This window comes from Pelecanus crispus, chromosome 4, assembly GCF_030463565.1.
Source record: "Pelecanus crispus isolate bPelCri1 chromosome 4, bPelCri1.pri, whole genome shotgun sequence".
In the NCBI taxonomy this organism is placed as follows: domain Eukaryota; kingdom Metazoa; phylum Chordata; class Aves; order Pelecaniformes; family Pelecanidae; genus Pelecanus; species Pelecanus crispus.
Window position 1 is genome coordinate 27606619 of NC_134646.1, and position 19117 is coordinate 27625735.

At 43.3% G+C, this 19117-nt stretch overlaps 1 protein-coding gene across 1 annotated transcript in view; it reads left to right on the forward strand.

Annotated features, from left to right (window-relative positions):
• The window catches only part of ELOVL6 (ELOVL fatty acid elongase 6), a 75732-nt gene extending 69980 nt beyond the window's left edge, over positions 1-5752 (forward strand). The window contains exons 3-4 of the mRNA XM_075709624.1: positions 3153-3304; positions 5328-5752. Of these exons, the coding sequence (XP_075565739.1) occupies positions 3153-3304; positions 5328-5752 (577 nt within the window). The remainder of the gene's footprint in view (positions 1-3152; positions 3305-5327) is intronic.
• The last annotated feature ends 13365 nt before the right edge of the window (positions 5753-19117 follow it).

A 19117-nucleotide genomic window follows, 5' to 3' on the forward strand; every position in this document is an offset into this window, starting at 1 on the left:
TGTCCATACTCAAATCACTTAAGTCAACGTTTGCCTGTTGCCCGAACAAGCGCTCTTCTCATCTGAGTTTGTGTTCATGGCACAGAATTCTCTTTGGTTTTAAAACTTTAATAATAAATTATATTTTAGAAAAGCAATACAACTTCTGTACAAGGAAAGGCGTATTGCTTGCAGCTATTTGATTTCATAATTAAAAATTTCCTTTTTTCCCCCCCATTTTAATGTCAGCACTGAAGTATTTGCTAATGGGATAACCAACGTATCATTAGATATTCTGCCTGATCCTCCTCCACCCAGTTTTGCTACCACCCCAAACATAGGAGCAAGCAGCCGCCTGCCCTGGCTAGCATGAGGAGCTCACTGCCTCAGGAAGTGATCAGATCACATCTCTCAGGATCTTCTGTCTTCCTGGGAATGAGAAATGCAACTCCTGAGAAAAAAAAAGGGCATGTGTTAAATGCCAGAGAGAAGATACAGAATGAGTTGCACCTCGTTTCAAAACTCCTCCTGCAGGCTTTGGCACTCTGCTGAGTTAAAAGGACTGGTCCCTGAAAGGCGTGAGAAAAGCATGCTGAGACAGCATTTCTGGGAGGGAACAACCCTACATGGAGAGGATGCACTACGGGCTGCGTAGATGCTAAGAATACTGTACTTTCTTTTCTGCATGCAGGGATGGATGAATGTGAGAGACTGCAACGGCTGTCTTGCTTAAACCTGGGAATATGTGTACTGCTTTGGGCAGTGCTAATGGGAAGCACAAACTCAGCTAAACTCCTTCAGTAAATCTGTACCACAGCAGGAAGCTTTTTTTATCTTTCATTGGGCAGTAGAGCCCATGAGCAAATACCACCATAAAAATAGCAGATAATAATAGTAGCTTCTTAAGTGCTCGCTGTTGTCTGAATTTCCTGATGGCACAGTGAAACTTCAGGCATCAGAATGGAATGCTGCAGGAACCGGGACATAACACTTCTCCTTGGGTGTGACCTGGCTGTAGAGCCCCATCTGTGATGCCAATGACAGAGCCTGAAGAGCACCAGGCACCACAGTACTCCGCTCAGCTGCAGAGTGCATGCAGCGGACAGGGGAGAGCAAGGTGCATTGCTCCTTAGCAGCAGGCAGATTTGACTGGGTATATCAATGCTGCAGATTTGGAAATTGAAATACTTTGTGCAAAAACTATAAAAACGTAGGTCAACAGTTTTTATGCTTGGCAGGCTTACTTGAACTGTCTACTCTGACCAAGTGCCATAAGGACTGCCATAGACCTCAACTTTTGAGGCTGCCTTGATTATTTTAAAACATGTTTTTTAAAGAATACTGACTTCACAAGACAAGGACAAGTAACAGAGAATCTATTAACTTCAGGTGAACTGTTCCTTATTTCAAATGCTTTGCACACATGGTAGCTTGCATTGTCCACATGTGTCTACACATCAATTTTAGGTTGCTTGGTTTGCTTGCTGCCGTGCAGTAATCACAAAAGACATCAAGGCAGAGCAGGAAACAGGATGCATGAGTAGGACAAGGTCACAAAGAAGCTAGAGGGGAGATAAGATGGAGCTGTGTAGAGGCGCAGGAACATATGATGTAGGCATTAAGTAAGATATACTCAACCCCAGAGGAGATTGGGTCTTTCTTTGCTCCATTTTTCTGAAAGCTGCTTGTTTCACCCAGTATTCATCACAGCTTTTAAAGGGCCAACAAGCTACAATGGTGGACAATGGGCAAGCATGTTAACGAAGCTGGTGAAGGGTGTGGAGCACAGGCCTTATGAGGAGCGGCTGAGGGAGCTGGGGTTGTTTAGCCTAGAGAAGAGGAGGCTGAGGGGAGACCTTATCGCTCTCTACAACTACCTGAAAGGAGGTTGTAGTGAGGTGGGTGTTGGTCTCTTTTCCCAAGTAGCTAGCAATAGGACGAGAGGAAATGGGCTCAAGCTGCGCCAGGGGAGGTTTAGATTAGATATTAGGAAAAATTTCTTCACGGAAAGGGTAGTCAAGCATTGGAACAGGCTGCCCAGAGAGGTGGTGGAGTCCCTATCCCTGGAAGTGTTCAAAAAACAGGTAGATGTGGCACTTTGTGACATGGTTTAGTGGGCATGGTGGTGTTGGGTTGATGATTGGACTGATGACCTTAGAGGTCCTTTCTAATCTTGATGATTCCTAGTTTTTACTTTCATTATAAATAATCCAGCTACCAAGCCAGGAAACATGAAATTGCTACTCTACCCTTAATTGGTTTAGTGGTGGACTTGGTAATGTTAGGTTAATGGTTGGACTGGGTGATCTTAAAGGTCTTTTCCAACCTAAATGATTCTATGATTCTGTGTTCTTCCTGTAAAACAGTGAGGCAATTCCTTCTGCAGAGCTCCACACTGCTGAGACAGAAGCCTTTGTTCCTTATCTCAGCTGGAAGTCTCTTGTTAGCTGAACCTATCCCCTCTTTAATTGCACTAATTAATACCATTGCAAATCACTTGATGTTTCTCATTTACAGAACACTGTTACCTTGCATCTCACTTTGATGAGGTGAGGGTGAATCTGCTGTTTACAACTCAATTCAACTAGTCAATTCCTCTGTTAGCAATGACCTGTTAAGAGATGAAGTATGAAGTCAGCACGTGCACCAAAACACCAGCCCTGACTGAGACGCCCCCATCAAAATCTGTGCGCCCTACCTGGGTTTGTCTGTGCTCAGAGTTCCTGTGGGTGTAACAAACACAGCAAGAGACAAGAGAAAACTCTGAGGAAATCCGAAGAGGGAATTGGTCCTGATTATGTTGATGACAGCTCTTTATCAACTCATTTCTTGTAGTCTCCCAGCCGTCAGCTTCAAAACTCTGCATGTTGTTTTCAGCTGAAGTAGGTATCTCCTACTGCTCCTGAAAACTGAAGGATCATTCCTGTAGTAATGAAATAAAAAACATTGATGTTACCGTTCCAGACTTTTGCCAGGGGATACAGCTGCAGTCCGGTTTATAAATCTGAGTTCGGAATAACTTCCTAGAAGCCAGCAGAGTTGCTCCAGCTTTAAGGCTGCCTCAAACTTCTTTCAGCATATTTATGGCCTTTTTCTCATAATGATTTGAAGTGATGGCATGTAGATGTCAAGTGTCCTTCCTCAACTTTCTTCGTTCTCTTTTTGTCTTAAAGTATATTCGGTGCTGTTCGAACTGGTGCTTATATGCTGTACATTTTGATGACCAAAGGCCTGAAGCAGTCAGTGTGTGACCAGGGTTTTTACATTGGACCTGTCAGCAAATTCTGGGCATATGCATTTGTGCTAAGCAAAGCACCCGAATTAGGTGAGTACCCTCTGTCCCTTTCTCTCACTATGTATATTTAGAGCAGAAATGTCTGTGCAGGAAGCACAAGAAGGGTCTCAGTGCTGTTGAAATCTCATTTGAGTCTTAGAAAAACTGAGTAAACAAAACCAAACCCAAACTCTGCATGTGTTAGTCTCTAGAGATTAAGTCCAGCTTGGCTGAAGTTAGAGCAATGTGCAGTTGAATAAGACCATTCCCAGCCCAGCAGTAAACTGCAGTGATTATGTACAGCAGGGCAGTCAAGAGGTAAGAGCAATCTGGTCCATACCTCTTCCTTAGCTACTTGTAGGCAAATATGAGTAGCGTAATTGGCAGTCATGCACCCTTGTGGGTACAGAAGTGAAGGGTGGGCTACAGCAGCTGCGTTAGCAAGAAGCTTTGAATCAGGTTCTGCCTCCATTCTGCAGTGTTCATCCTTAAATTCACATGTAGGCGTACAATTATGGACAGTAACGTGCTTCCTCCCTAAACACTGAAAGCTGTGGCTGGCTGCTTCCTCCAAATAGAAACCAATTTCCCACAATATCCCTAGCTTTTCCAGTCTTGATTCTCATAAACTCCTGTCTCCCCAGCATTTTTTTTTTGGTAAGGATACTTATGACATACATGCCAAAGCCAACTTAATAGCCAGTCTGCATGTGTTCTCATCCCGTGGCTTATTAGTGTAAGAAAGGATTGTTTAAATGGGAAGGAGGAGGCAGTGGTTTAGCAGCCCTCCAGCTTTCATTTTGGAGGATGCCCTTACTAAACCTCAAAGGGCTGTGGCACTCACTGTGTTCAGGTGTACAGCAAAAATAAGTCTTTATCTTTCAGCAGAGAATTTGATTCAGCAAATTACAGGACAGCAGTTCATCAGCATAAGAACTGGAAAGAGACAGACACCAGTTGCCTTGCTGTGTCAGAATCCCTTGGTTTCCAGCTGCTTAGATTACTGCAAAACCACGGAAATGTGGTTGTTGAAACTGGAAAACATCAGCTAGAACTGCACAGCAACAATAAATTGAACGTATGATTACTTATTAAAATGTGAATCAACATCTTGTAGCTAATGAAGTAAACAGTAGCATTATGGCTTATTACAGACCTTGTGCAGACAGTGCAGTTTTGGTTACACCCATCACTAATAATACTCATGATTTGTATTTCCTGGGATACATATAGGTAGAAATAAGTCCCCAGATTCAAATCTCAGGGACCTGTTTGGAAACACTGTGTCTACAACAATAGAAAACAAGTAGCATGCATATATACATATATCTATATAGGTGCTATACATATATCTATATAGGTGCTCAGTGCAATCATGAGAAGCAGAAGGAAGAAAAAAGCAGGAAAGAGGAATAAAATTTACTTTTCTACAACAGCAACATGAATTTGCAGAAAACGATGTGCATTTCAACATAAACTGAATTTCTTTCTAGAAGCATTTTTTCTGGCAATTATATACCTTTCAGTATTGTAGGTTGCATTTGCAATAGCTTTTTGCATAGTAGCTCAAAAGCTCTACTGATTTTAACTAGGTTCAGTTTGCAGGTAGGCATTTGAATCAGAGGACACTGTGCTGCTTCCTCTTCAGGTTTTCTGCTCTCTGTTGAGCTGCATTTCTCTTCTAGTCCCAGTATATAATGGACAATCTCACAGTCAGAGATGATACATTTACATCCACCTACCTCACCTCAGACTTGCACGGGTTATGTTTGCAGCAAAGGACTACCAAGTAAACCTATGGAGTTTTCAAACACGGGTTATCCACACGGGAAAATGTGGATATGTTGGTTTTCCAAAGATTCCATAGAGATTAGGAGCCAAGCTGGTGCTCAGATCAGACAGGTTCTCAGATCTAGAGCTGAGGTGGGTTTTCCTGCTCCAAAATAGTGTATATGCTAGCAACAACAAAGGGAAGAGAGCACTGCAGTAATTGTGGAATTGTTCAATATGTTTTCTCATTTCCTTCCCTCCTTTTTTTTTTTTTTTTTTTCCTTTTTTTTTGGTTTTGTTACAGGTGATACAATATTCATTATTCTTAGGAAACAGAAGCTTATCTTCTTACACTGGTACCATCACATTACTGTGTTACTTTATTCTTGGTATTCCTACAAGGACATGGTGGCTGGCGGTGGCTGGTTCATGACCATGAACTATGGAGTACACGCCGTTATGTACTCTTACTATGCCTTGCGGGCTGCTGGCTTCAGAGTCTCACGCAAGTTCGCCATGTTCATCACCTTGTCGCAGATCACTCAGATGTTGATCGGTTGCGTGATCAATTACCTGGTCTTCTCCTGGATGCAGCAGGGCCAGTGCCATTCCCACGTGCAGAACATCATCTGGTCCTCTCTCATGTACCTCAGCTACTTTGTGCTCTTCTGCCACTTTTTCTTTGAGGCCTATATCGGCAAAACCAGAAAAGAAAGGAAGGTTGACTAGTGGTAGAAACGAGACAGAAGCCATAGCTCAGGGTCATCAAGAAAAACAAAATCATAAGAAAAGAAAATGGCACAAGGAAACACATATATGTATGGTGCGGCTAAAACTTGGCAGCTTAAGGAAAGTTATCTTGGTTTAACCCAGTAAGTTTATGATCCTATCATGGTGAGGACTCACTGAATTCTACTCTATCTCAAGGGACTGCTGATGAAAGACAACTTCCTTCTTGTACCTGTCTGCTCTAGAAAAGAAAGGAGAAAAAGAAAGAAGAGAAAAAAAGAAAAGAAAAAAAGAGAAGAAAAGAGAAGACAAGAAAAGAGAAAAGGAATAATGTTGAGGGAAAAAAAAGTACATTAAATAAGCAGTGTGTTTCCCCAGGGTGGAGGAAAGACTTTTATTTTTTTAAAAAAAAAAGTTTCTAAATTCTTTCTAATAATTTTTCAGTGTTAAACTTGAACAAAGCAGAGAGGTGACAAAAAATATCTGTCTATGATAACAGTAAGATTGCAAAATTAAAATCTTTTCCATAGAAGGTTGATACCTTTAGCCAAAATGAAACCCAAAAGGATGTTTCCTGCACGGAAAGTGGCTGAACCCCACACTATGGTCATGAATGGAAAAGAGAAGAGATTGATTTCTCCGCTATGTACTCTGCTGGGGGAGCAGATCTGGGATGCAGAGTCGCCTCCCTCAGAAGGCAGAAAGGAGCAGTACTTCTACAAGAGTTTAATGTGAAAAGATGCACTGTTGCAATACATATCTCAGAGAGTGCATTTTCCAAGTGCATTTTTCAGTTAAAGGCAAGGAATTTCTGCAGAAGAATAAGTCATAGAAGGTTAAATCAATCAATATTTGCTAAATTACCAGGGTCTAATAGCAGAGGGATGTTCAGGAGAGGGAGACAACTCCCCTCACATGATTTTTAGGAATTATCTCTTAATCTCAATTTAACCCGCAGTGACACTGAATTAAATGGGGGAAATCGGAAGAAATCGTAGTTAGTGAGAAGAGAGTGATATATCTGCCCACTGTTTTCAGAACAGAACCCTGTGGTGCAATACGGATTCTGTATTTTTGTGGAGACAAGGATACCTGCCTGGGTGGGAAGAGGTGGCTGGACTGTGCGACATTGGGTAACACTGTGCTTCTGCATCTGCCTCCTGGGCAGTGCAGAGATGTTCAAAGTGCCCTCCTCTGGTCATGTGGAGATACTACTACAAAACATACTTGGAATAGGTTTTTCTTGAGATTTGTATAAAAAAAATTAGTCTAACCGGAGTAATTTTGCTGCAACAGCTTAACTCTAAAGTCCAGAGAGAATTATCCTTCATTAAATATATATCTCTCTCTCTGCAGAATCTGTACTGTAACATCAGACTGACCACTTAAGAAGACACTTTCTTCTCTGAAGTCAGCTACAGATATAAGGAGAAACGTATTTCACTCTGAACCTTAGAGTGTTAGTTGAGAACAGCCATATTCTTTCAAAGACAAGTAGATTGCATTATCTGTGATATTCCAGTCCTTACAAAGCCAAATGAAATGTGTAAAAGTTCCTAGTATTTCAAAGACGCAAGTATGTAAACTTGATGTTAAATGTGTTAATGTAGTATTCTAAATTGTATCAGTTAGGTAGTTTAACTAAACAATTAGAAGAACTAGATCAACAAAATAGGGACTGCTGTTCTGCATAGGATATACACACACACCTATAACTACACCCATATACACATTCTGTGAATTGTCAACAAGAAAAAAAAGCCCAGTGGCAGAGAATCACGTTTCCTGGCTAATGCAAAAGATTGTCATTATCTTTCTTGCTTTAATTTGAGATTGTACAGTACAACGGGGTTTTTTTAATATGATTTTTAGCTTTAATTGTGCTGTCATTCATGAAAAAGAGCTGCTTTAGTATCCTGTTAAGAGATGACAAGGGCTTTCGGTGTCTCATTATATACAAAAGAAAAACAAATAAAGTTACATTCCATGTTATGTGAATGGTCTTACAAATCAAAAAGCCTTTGCAGACTAAAATCATAATTATAACAAAAAGAAAATGAGTTTACATTTGTGTTATTTAAGTTATTGATGTGCTGACGTTATTTTATGGTGCACAACAAATAGCAAAATGTGATACGCAGTAATGAAGCTATGATATTCATTAATAGGACTACTGTATACGTGGAAATATTAGACGAAACCAATTAAATGTGTAAACCATTTTGTTATACAGCTTGGGAGTAGATAATTATAATGCTGAATAAGCCTTTTTCCTCGTGCTTAATTTTGCCCTGGCTAAGAAGCAGGTTAAGAAGACCAATTAAGAGTGGAAAAGGCAAAATTAAAGTCTACTGCAATTAGATGAGAAGCGCTGGTAGAAGCCCACCATTGTGCCATTTGGACCCTCAGGCCTGTGTGTCTTAGGTCTCTCAAATAAAGCAAGAGCAGGTGGAAGTGGTCCAGCGTCTGGAGCTGAAGCTGGAGCAGAAATCTTGGATGCTGTGAAGTCAGTGGAGGCTTTGCTCTGCTTTGAACGGGGCCAGTGTGTCCAACTGCCTTTTAGCTGAGCAGAGGGGAAGGAATCGCACACATCTGCTAATTTGAGGCTTATGGCTAATGACTTAAAAGCCCCGTAAACTTTATCAATAAGAAGTGACGCCACAGCAAGGCAAGGACTCGCAGCCTAAGTTTAACACAGGCAGAAAACAGGGTGGGTTGCAAACAACCTACTGTGTTCCATATGCTGTTTTCCTTAATTGCATAAGAGAAAAAAAAAACGCACCTGTGCATGCTGGATGGCAATGCCGACACTGACTTCAGTGGAGCAAGAATTTCACCCGCTCTTACCGAATCCTCCCAAAGCCCTCGCAGGTACCTCTGCACCGTTGCCAGCGCCTGCTCCCCAGCGTGCCCACCACCCCAGCAGCCGGGGCCGGGCGGGCGAGGGCCACCTGCCTGACTGCCTGGGAAGCGGCTCCAGTGCAGAAACCAGCCCAAGTGACCTCCTCAAAACGCACTGCGGGTGTACCCCTGGTGTACAGGGGGGACTCGGCATGAAATTCAGTGGGTGTCCTGGCAGGTGACTAGGCTGGAGGCAAGCATATGTGTAGGGAAGGGGCAGCAAGATCCGGCAGGTAAGGGACAGTGGTAAATTAGGGTACATTTATCATCACACTGGAAATTGGCCGTCACACTGCCATTTGCTTCAGGAGATGACGCATCTCACATGCATTTACGTGAGTCCTATGGCCCTACTATACAATTGAGCTTTTCCTCTGAGGTTTTCCACTGAAGTCAAATGTGTAACTTACATTAAAGAAATTGAGGATAAGACCAAAACCAGCTTGCACTGGTTTTCTTACTTTTTTTTTCTACCTAAAACATGCACGCATGATGTTTAGACATCACGTTTAACGCACTCACATGTCCTTAAATACTGAGCCAGTAAACCCTAATATCATGACACCTCAACAATACTCCAGCTGTTCCAACCTACGAGCCACAAGATATAAACACAGCTAATTGGGTCCTATTTATTTCCCCCTGGTTTGAGCCTTGGGGTCATGCTTTCAAATTTTTCTGTCCACTGCCAGAACCCTTTTTTCCCTAATTATTTTAAATAAAGCTGTAATTCTATTGCATTCACACATGCCATGGGGACTCGAACTTTATATAAATTACCAAGCATTGTGGGACCTGTGACAACCACCACAGGTGCTGGAAATGCTGTTACAGGATTCACTATTAAAGCCAGGAAAGTTACACTGGTGATAAGGTTAGTCTGCCAGGGTCAAAGCCTGTGTTTTATGTTTTGACGCATTAATGCAGTGTACTGAAATAAAACCAGAAAGGCTGGTGTGGATTTATGCTTAGGCAGCTACGAGCAGAATTTGGCTCTTCCTGAACGCTCATTCTGTGTAGTGAACACTTTAAGGAAAATATTTTCAACTAGTTAGTGGAAGAACAAAAACTTGGGTAATTCTGCAGCCTCTTTAAATTGTGCCTGTGGTGAGAAGGAAACCCTTCATGCTTACACACCTTCTGTAACTCAGAGTCACGAATGATTTATGTCTGGGCTCACTGATAACACCCAACTAAGAGCAGCTGGCTCCAAAAGAGACCTCTCAGCAGAATCTCACAGTAAACTAATACAAGCTTTTACTTACAAGATAAGGGCCAAAGCGTGCAAAAGGAATCACTCGAAAGAGCCAAGCTGGGTAGTGGGAATAAAGTATTGAGCACAAGATGCAGGAGAGACAAGGAGGGAGAAGACCTATTCCGTATCCCAGGAGAAAGTATTTCCAGGCTGAATGCTCACTCCTTCCCAAGATGAGGAAATTGAAAGCGGGAGGAGGGCAGGCTGCTTAGTGCCAAGGGCCCAGGATGGGGTGGCTGGTGGAAAAAGGCTTGCGTGAAGGGGCCCCCTCCTGCAGAAGTCAATTATGCAGTGGCTCCCTGAGTGCAAGCGTGGGTCTGTGGATTTGTTTGGGGGAACATCCGTGGTCTAACAACTTGTGAACTTCAAGATCTGGGTGTATTTCATTTTTCTGTCCTGAAAGTAAAAACCTGGGACAATGTTTTAGTTGAGAGCAATGGTACCTCAGGGATCAATATTCAGGTGGTTTTCAGGCAACAAAGAGCATAAGACATGAATTACAGTGACCGTGAAACAGCAGCCTTTGTAAGCAGTGCCAGATACAACACCTTAGTGCAGTAATATCTCTAGTAGTTGTAGTCTGCCCTATACTTCAGAACTGGTAACAGACCTATAACATGTTTATATACAAATCATAAATACAGACATGCTTTAATCAAGGAAGGAATCAAGCAAATTGCAGACCATACCGCGTAAGTTCAGGACTTGGTCCAATGCCTGCTGAAAGTGAGATTGTTGGTGAGATGTCCAGTGACTTCAGTGAGCATTGCTTCAGCCCGCTGCAGCCCGGTTGCCGAGGGCGATGCAAGACCTAAATCCCCTTGTTGTTTACTTAGTGGTGACATGAACCACTCGGGGCATCGCTCAGGCCCTGACGTGGGTCTTCAGTCATATTTTCCAGCCTAGCATCAATGAGCCCTCTCAAAGGGAAGAACTACAACTGAGAATTGTCAGTGGGTTTCTACTGTTTTATTTCAATACATTTTCCATTCCGTTCCATTTATTTTATGAAAAGCAAGCTAAAGGACAAGTCCCCGATCCTTTCGTAAATGCGCCGTTGCGGTCAGTGCAACTATACATGGGGCACAGAAACCTTTTGCTTACAGGGGTGAAGGCGGGATCAGTGCCTTGTTACAGACTTAATTTCTAGCAGAGCAAACAGCACAGGGTAGGATTTGATTTCTTAAATTAAACCAACTGTACCAACACAAATAAGATCGGATCTGCACAAGAACTTGACAGCTAAGGGGAACCAGGGCCCTCCCCAGTACATCATAAAGCTCAATAAAATGCTGCATGAAGTGGCGTTAGAGTGTATTTCCCAATGGGTATAAAATAATACTCCCCTGAAACCGACCTTCCTGAGAAGTCTCACTTCTGTCCAGTCCTGGACAGCTTCAAACAGGCCTGTCTGCTGAAAAAACACAGCTCTGATTGACTTATCTGCTTTCTCAAAAGAGCCACTACATGCTTTAGGCTTTTTGGAGCCTTAAAGCTCAAGCTAGATTTATATTAAGAAAAAAACAACCTTAAATATGTGTACAATAACTAGGAGATAATAGTATGAGAAATATCTTTATTTTACCATTTTCAAATGGCTATTTCACTACATAAAAGGAAGTTTTTATTTTTATTTTTGGGGGTATGTTGATATTCCAAATAAAATTTTAACTTTTGGTTCAAAATAAATTCTGTCTCTGTGTTTTATTAATCTGTAACATTCATTTCATTCTCTATACTGCCACCAAGTCCAGCTATTGAGAAAGACAAGCGGTTCTCCAGCTATGAGACTACAGTGTGGCTACTCTGTCTTTCACTTCCCAGCAAATCTCTATCAAGTTCATATTTTTGTGTACCACATAGAAGCATTATATGGTTTTTTTCTTTGTGTGTGTGTGTGTATGTGTGCACATGCATCTGTATGACATGAGTGCATATCATACAGCTAATCAGTGCTTGAATGTCCTGTTTCTACAGGCTTACACTTTGGAAATCCTGATCTCTGCATCTCTGGTAAGAAACAAAACCCCTGTCCATCATGATACCTTCTGAGCAGGGGGACCATGCAAACACAGCAACACTCGCCCGTGAGCCCAGCCAGCACTGTCATACAGCTCCTGATGGCACTGGCTGCTCTGTAGCACTTCTGCACCAGCCTTTTTCTGAACAGTCATGTGTCCTTTGTTCCCTGAACATCACTTTTACCCATCCCTCTCCCTGCAGCACAACTCATGCAGACAAGCACCCATGCTGAATGATGGGCATAGCCATCCCTGCTCTGCACAGCAAGAGCATTTCATGGCTTGTTTTGCTCTTAATATTTTGTAGTTAAACCAAAGCAGTCCATAAAGGAAATTAAAAGCTTGGTTGTCCCATATACACAAATCAATAAGGTGACTTACATCTATTGCAGGACTAACCGAAGACTGAGGCAGGACCCAAAGTGTAAATGCTTGGGCTGCAGCTTATCTCTGCGGAAACCCCACCACTCTCCCCCTGGGAAGGTTTCCAGCCCCACAACAGGTTTCTGAGCAAAGGCAGCATGAGCTGGAGGTGGGGGGAGGCAGGTAAAGCAGAGTGGGAAGCCCATGATGGGCACACATGGGGCTGTGAGACACCCTGGTGACCTTCCTGAGGACTGGTTTGGGAACCAGCCCAAGGAGCAGCCTGGAAGTGGAGCATCAAGAAGAGGGAATTGGATATACGGACCAGGGAGTGCTGCCTACCATCTTCAATATTATCACAGGGGGAGTGGAAGGGCAAATGTAGCAAAGCAGAGCGGGATTTCCAAGGTAGGTCCATCTCTGCTGTTGGGAAGAACTCTAACAATAACTGGGGAGAAAAAAAAGTTGTGGGCAGTATAGGATTTTTTCAGGCTTATGGCAGAAACTACATTTCCGTAGCTCACTAACCACCTCTCTATACTTCTGAAAGCTATCTGTGACCCAGACTGGATTACAGTTGTATTTGAGGTAAGAACAGAGATGAAGCATGCAAATCCTCCTTTTATAAAGATTCTGTGGAAAACAAAGGAGTACAGCTTTTGTGGATGTACTACACCTTGTCCCTCATGCATAGCGATTGCCTTAAAGACAAAGCTGAAGCGGTTCACCACAAAGCTGATGGTAAGGCCGTGCAAGCAAACACAGATTTCATGTTGATGCTGGGCTTGACGAAGGAGTTTCTTGAGGCTTTGCCACATTGCTTAATGTGAAAATGCTGAATAAACATTCTTTGTGCGTTCTCCTCCAAGCAGCTTGGTGCCCTCTGTGCTCCCTCGGAGTGATGTGTCCACAAAATCCCTTCCTGAAAAACCCACATAAACGCCTTCAGTTGCGCCGGCTCTGCCACCTTCCAGCCCTTCAGAGGCCTAAGGGCTTGGCAGGGAGCAAACCCTTGCTGCCGCTCTGTCACAAGGTCACCAGAGAAGGCCTAAAAGGAGTTAGTTATAACGTCTTTCATAGCAAAGGAGTAGGCTGCATTGCCTAAATTACCAATCTGGGGAAGACAGGTGAAGCCAGATGAACTCTGATGGGGCACGGTGTCTCGCCTCTCATCTGCACCACCCTTCAGCTTTCCTCTCTGCTCTACGCAATAAGCCTAAAGACAGCCCCGGGCCCTGCTGCTTCAAGGTTTTTGGAGGTCTGCCTGTTCAGCCCAGGCAGAGTTCCACTGTTTTGCTCAACAGTTTTGTCCTTGTTCCTGAGCTGCCCCAGGCTAGCCACAAAGGAGGACTTTTCCATTCACCTGTGAGCTTACCAGCTTCAGTCCCCATCCCGCTGTCACCAGCTGCATTTCCTTGAATTTGCAATTCATTGCTTGAATCCTTTCTGCTGCTGCAATCACTGTAATTCTTCATGCCCCAGCAATGCACCTCAGCTGCTGCCACCCAGAGCAGCCAGCATCTCCACTAACCCATGGGGCAGATGACAAAGAAGATTGCACTAAGCTTCTCCATGTCCTATTTTGCGCCTCCAATAGGAATGAAATTGCAGGGCGTTGTGTCACCTGTTCAGGTCATGCTAGTTTAGGGATGTTAATGCAATTCACCATTAATAGAAATACTGCATTTCCATGCAAAATTATTAATGAAGTATCAACACTTAACTGTGTCAGCTTCAGTGTCAAATGATGCAGAAATTTAATTTGACCTGTTAAAAATGAGCCATGTGGCTTCTTGTGTATTTTACATCTAACTCATGTAACCATGGAAATGGTAGTAGGTGACGTTATAATAAAGGAGACTAATAGAAAATACCAATTTTGGAATTTGTTATACAGGATAATTTTTTGCGAAAAGAACCTTAAAGGTCACACATACAGGATTTTTGGGGGTCAGTACTTTTTAATACCAGGGATCCTAGGTTTGGTCAGTCCAATGCTGGCATTTACACCCAAATGGTGGCACTGGAACTGCTGAGGGCGCTTAAATCCTTTTTCCCAAGTATTCATTAGACAGACAGCTAAATACATTTAACAAAGACTTTGCTGTTTACCTCTTCTGCTTTCTCACTAAAGCTTTTCTTTCAACATGGCTTTATCTATATAAGATAAACTGAGCACACGTAAGCTTATGACCATTCTGTCAATTATCTGTCTGTAAGATAGGTAAGGTCACGGCTGTTTGGGGGAGTACTGTTTGCGTCGGAACATTTTTTCTGTTGTGTAACAGAGGCTAGGTCTAGGGAGATAAAAGCAGTTCAGGCCTGTTATCACTTAAGAGGGTTATGCATTTTTGTGAAGGCAACTCTGTGCCATTTCGGAGTTTAATTCATGACTACAGACGCCTGTAGAGTTTTAGGCTAGAAGGATGTTACATCACTTCAAGCATAGCTCATATAACTGTTGCTTCAGGTAGAGCTTTTTGCAAGCCCCAAGTAAACACCACCTCCTTTGCCCCACACCTGGCAACCAGCATGATGCAAGCGTGGGGTCTGGAGCCACATGCAAAAGCTAGAGAGAGTGCATCTGCAGGAGATGTGCTGGGCCTAGCATCCTGCAGTTGTGAGAAATACCCATCCTGGGGGGTCCCTGGCCCCGTCTGTGGGCAGCAACTCCCCCACAGAGGCAGAGGGGGACGCAGGTGCTCCCAGGGAGCCTGGAGAAGACCTAGCCAGCCTTGGCCGGTGGGCTGACCGCAAGGTGTGGTCTGAGGGCTCCTCTTGGTGGGACTTCTGCCCCTCAGCTTGCCCCATGCAGCTGTTGTATTAGATTGGCAGAAGAGGACCTTGACCCACCCATGCAGAGTGACTGAAGCTATAAGATGCAATTCGAGTGTGTGGCAGCCAATGCTTGTAGTATGTTGAGGATAGTATAGATGCTCATAGAATCATAGAATGCTTTGGGTTGGAAGGAACCTTGAGAGATCATCGAGCTCAACCCCCCCCTGCAGTAAGCAGGGATTGAACCTGTGAACTTGGCATTATTAGCACCATGTTCTAACCAACTGAGCTAACCTGGCTGGTCATATTCTTCACAGGGCTTATTTAAAACAGAAAAGGAGGGTATGGACAGGAAACTTGGCTTCTCAGAAACATCCGCTGTTTTTAGCTGAGGGGGCATTCAAGAGAAAACTGGGAAAACTACAAAGACTCCAGCCTAAGGTCCTGGTTCTAGCTGAGTTCCCCTGTGAACTCCCACCCCACTTTCCACCACTGCAGCCAGACTTGTCAATACAAAACCATCCAGTGCAATACATCTTGTGGGGCAGGAGAAAAATTTGTGTCAGTTAAACATTTTTAAGCATGACTACAGCCAGGGAACCAACTTCCAAAATGTCTGCTCCTATGCAATATATGTCTCTTCAAGAGGACACCTTTGAGCTGATATTTTCTCTGCTTGATCCTAGGCTTGTTTGAATTACATCAGGCAGCACCTGTTCCTTCAAGCTGAAGAAGAATACAAGAAATGAGATGTGGCAGTTGGCCAGGATCATTGCATGTGGTGTATAATGTTGGTGGCTTGTATGGCTTTGCACACAGAGGCTGGAAACACCTGGCTTGCTCAGTGTGAGCGGATCAGATAGAAATCCCTGGTAGACAGCAACCAAGGACTCACACGAGGTTGGCACGAGGTTGCTTTCTTCCCTGCAGCTGTAAGCAGCTTTAACCTTCCTTTGCTAAATTGGTCATCCTTGCTGTCATAGGAGGGGGTGGGCAACATGCGGTAGCACTCTAGCACCCAGGGGCTGCTTGCTTCTTGCACTGCCTTGACAAAATATTACTTGGTCCCTCCTGTGCAACCTCAAGATGTGGCCTCTCTCTGTGCATCAGTGGGTGAGGCAAAGTGCTTTGCTCTGAGCAGAAGAAATGATTCATTTGTAGCAGTGAAGGAGGTGGCTGCTGTGTTAAAGCTGTGTACTGTCCCGGAGAGCAGCAGGAGTGCTGGTGGCAGGTCCTGTGTGCTGCCTGTGGGACTGCTAGGAGCTCCAGGCCATGTGCATGAAACTGCACGGCTCAGAGAAAGAAAGCTTGGCAAGGAAATACTGCATGGGAGCCTCAGAAACAGAGACATCTCTGTCTTCTAGCGTCATACAACACCATAGGGAGGATCTAGTGAAGGAGCCATCGAAAAATGGGCAAGAAAAAGGCTCCTTTCCCTTTCACCTCCCTCAGTAGAGCAATGCTAATGAGCTTGAGGGTCTTACTCTGGGAAATAAAAGCACTAAATTTCTGAAAAAATTAAACAACTTCAGGTGTAAAACAGAAAAAATGTTGCTAGCATTTGGAAGAGGACAAACAAGTTGTCATCCTCACCCAGACAGTCTTTCCTAAGCCTGCCTTTTTATAACTGCAGGTACAGCAAATATGACCAAAAGTCTCTGTCACAGCTTGGAAAACCAGCACATGCTGCGGTGTCTCCGGTACGGTACGTTGGTACAGCCGGAGCCGCCTGCTTGCCCGTGCGCCTGGGGAGGCTGAGCAGCGCCTGTGCCGGGCTGTCCGGCTACCCGGGGCTGCTGCCCACCGGGGACTGCGGGCGTGCATCGCTCCTTGACCGGGAGAGGATTCCTGTCTTTTAAAGGAGTGAACTTTAATTGTGCACAGCTTCAGTAAGTCCAAGCTCTATGACGGTCTCTAGGAGATGCTCTTAATTGCTCTCAACTGTGTGGGGTTTTTTTAATTTTCTTCTTTTTTTCCACTTTCTCATCCTCCTCTGTGTAAGATAGTGACAGTATGAGGCACCAGGAGCTAACTTCACTGCTCAAATTCTGTAGAAATCTAGAAAACTCATCAAAAGTACGTGTGCATTTATATATAAAAATACCAATATTTTAATGACAAAGGTCTCATAGGTGAATATTTGATGTATAGAAGTTTTTTGCGTTATTTTCTTAAAAGGTAGCAACTGAGTTTGTTCTTAAAATCAGGAGATTTTCAAAGAAACATATAACTAATTTTGAATGACAGCTCTTTGCTTGAAAGTATCCTATGCAAATTTTGAATTTGCAGTGTTGCAAGCAGATCTGTGAAATGGCAACCAAAGTATAAAGTAAGTTTACAGAGTACAGTTTTGTTCCTGATGCTGCCTTCAAAAAGGGCTTGTATAACCCTGTATGCAGCATTCACTTGCCACTCCTCCATGACCTCACTCCCCCAGTGGGAAAGGTCTCAATAGTTAAAAACCCACAGTGCCGGTCAGCTGCCTGCAGAGTGAAGTGTGTTCATCAGACATCAACAACTTGGTTATTTTGCAGCTGTCACTTTTTGTTTTTTAAAGTTAAACAGTAATGGCAGTTTAAAAGAAAAAGTCCAGGCTACTGCTTCAAGTCAACTGTTCTTCACTCCTACTGATAAGCTTAATGCTACAGTATGGCAGACACTGCAGGTTTAAGAACTGTGTGTTTTTATGCAGACCTTCCTTTGTAAACTCTTATCCACTGTGATTCTACACACAGCCGCCTGTTTCTGAGTCATTCCCTGCCGAAGAGGAGTGAAGCACACAGGTTTCATCTGGCTTTGTGTCTATTACTTTGAGCAAATGCTTCTCCCAGTCTAGTTTCTCTATAACACACTGGCAAGTCTAAAAAAGGGGAAAAGGGGGAAAAGAAATGAGTCATTTTTCCAGATGATGCCTGATGAAATGGTAAAAGAGTCACCTGAACTCGCTTCATGTGTCTGAGGAGATTGCAGGTACAGAGGCTGCTCACAATCACTTAATTGCCACTGGAGGTTCTGAAATGGGGCATCTGCGTCTTCAAAGCAGGTGCCCGGACCGCCAAAGGCCAGGGCTGGCTGGGCACTTGTATCCTCTCTGCTGCAAGGAGGTAGAAAAAGTGAGCCTGAGACATGTCCCCAGACAAAACATAGAAATGAAAGTACTAAGAATAACAAGAAGCAAAGGCTTTGCAAGTGCAATAGCCTACAGAGCTGTGATGGTGGCATTGCAATGTACAGAACCAGTTCACTTACCAAACTCCAGATGTAGGATTATTTATATCCATGGCTTAATGACTTTGACTGCTTGGTGAGATGTGTATAAGTGCTTGTAGCTAGTCAGTTGTGAACCTGCTGTTAGCCACAATAAGTTTGTTAATAGACTTCTTTTTTTCTTCCTGATAACACTGGGTTCAAGTGCAGTGACTGACGAGCTCTCAACACTGATGGCCCCATTTATATCAGTGTACTGAACCCAGTTATCTTTACCCTCACAATCAGTGTCAATTAGGCAGGTTAAACTTTTCAGACTTTCTAGTTTTTACTGAAATTGCCTAGGTGAGACAGACACCATCTGGCTAAGGCAGTGGTTGTAATTCTGTGGGTCTCCAGAGCTTAAACTATTTATTTAACTTTTCCCTCAAAGTTCCTCTCAGGTATCTACAAGCTACCTCCTTATTTCATCATTTGTTACTCCTTTTGTTGGCATGTCCCATTTGGATGCCTTTCACTGGTTCCAAAAAGTAAGATAATATTATCCACTGACTTTCATAATTCTTTGCAAGGGCTGAAAACATGAAACTTCTAGTCCTTTTTGCTGTTTGATTGAGCTATTCCAATTCACACTTCCCTGTACCTACTGACATCCATGGCAGTAGTCATAAATTGTGCAGGAGTAGTACAAATAGTCCTTCTTGAATTCATAGAGACTGTTTATACTGTTAAGTAATATATACCTTACAGGGATTATAACTCTGTAGAGGGAGGAATAGTTAGAATAACAAAGTTAAACTATAAAACTTTAACTTTAGAGAGTAGCATTGGTTAAAAAGT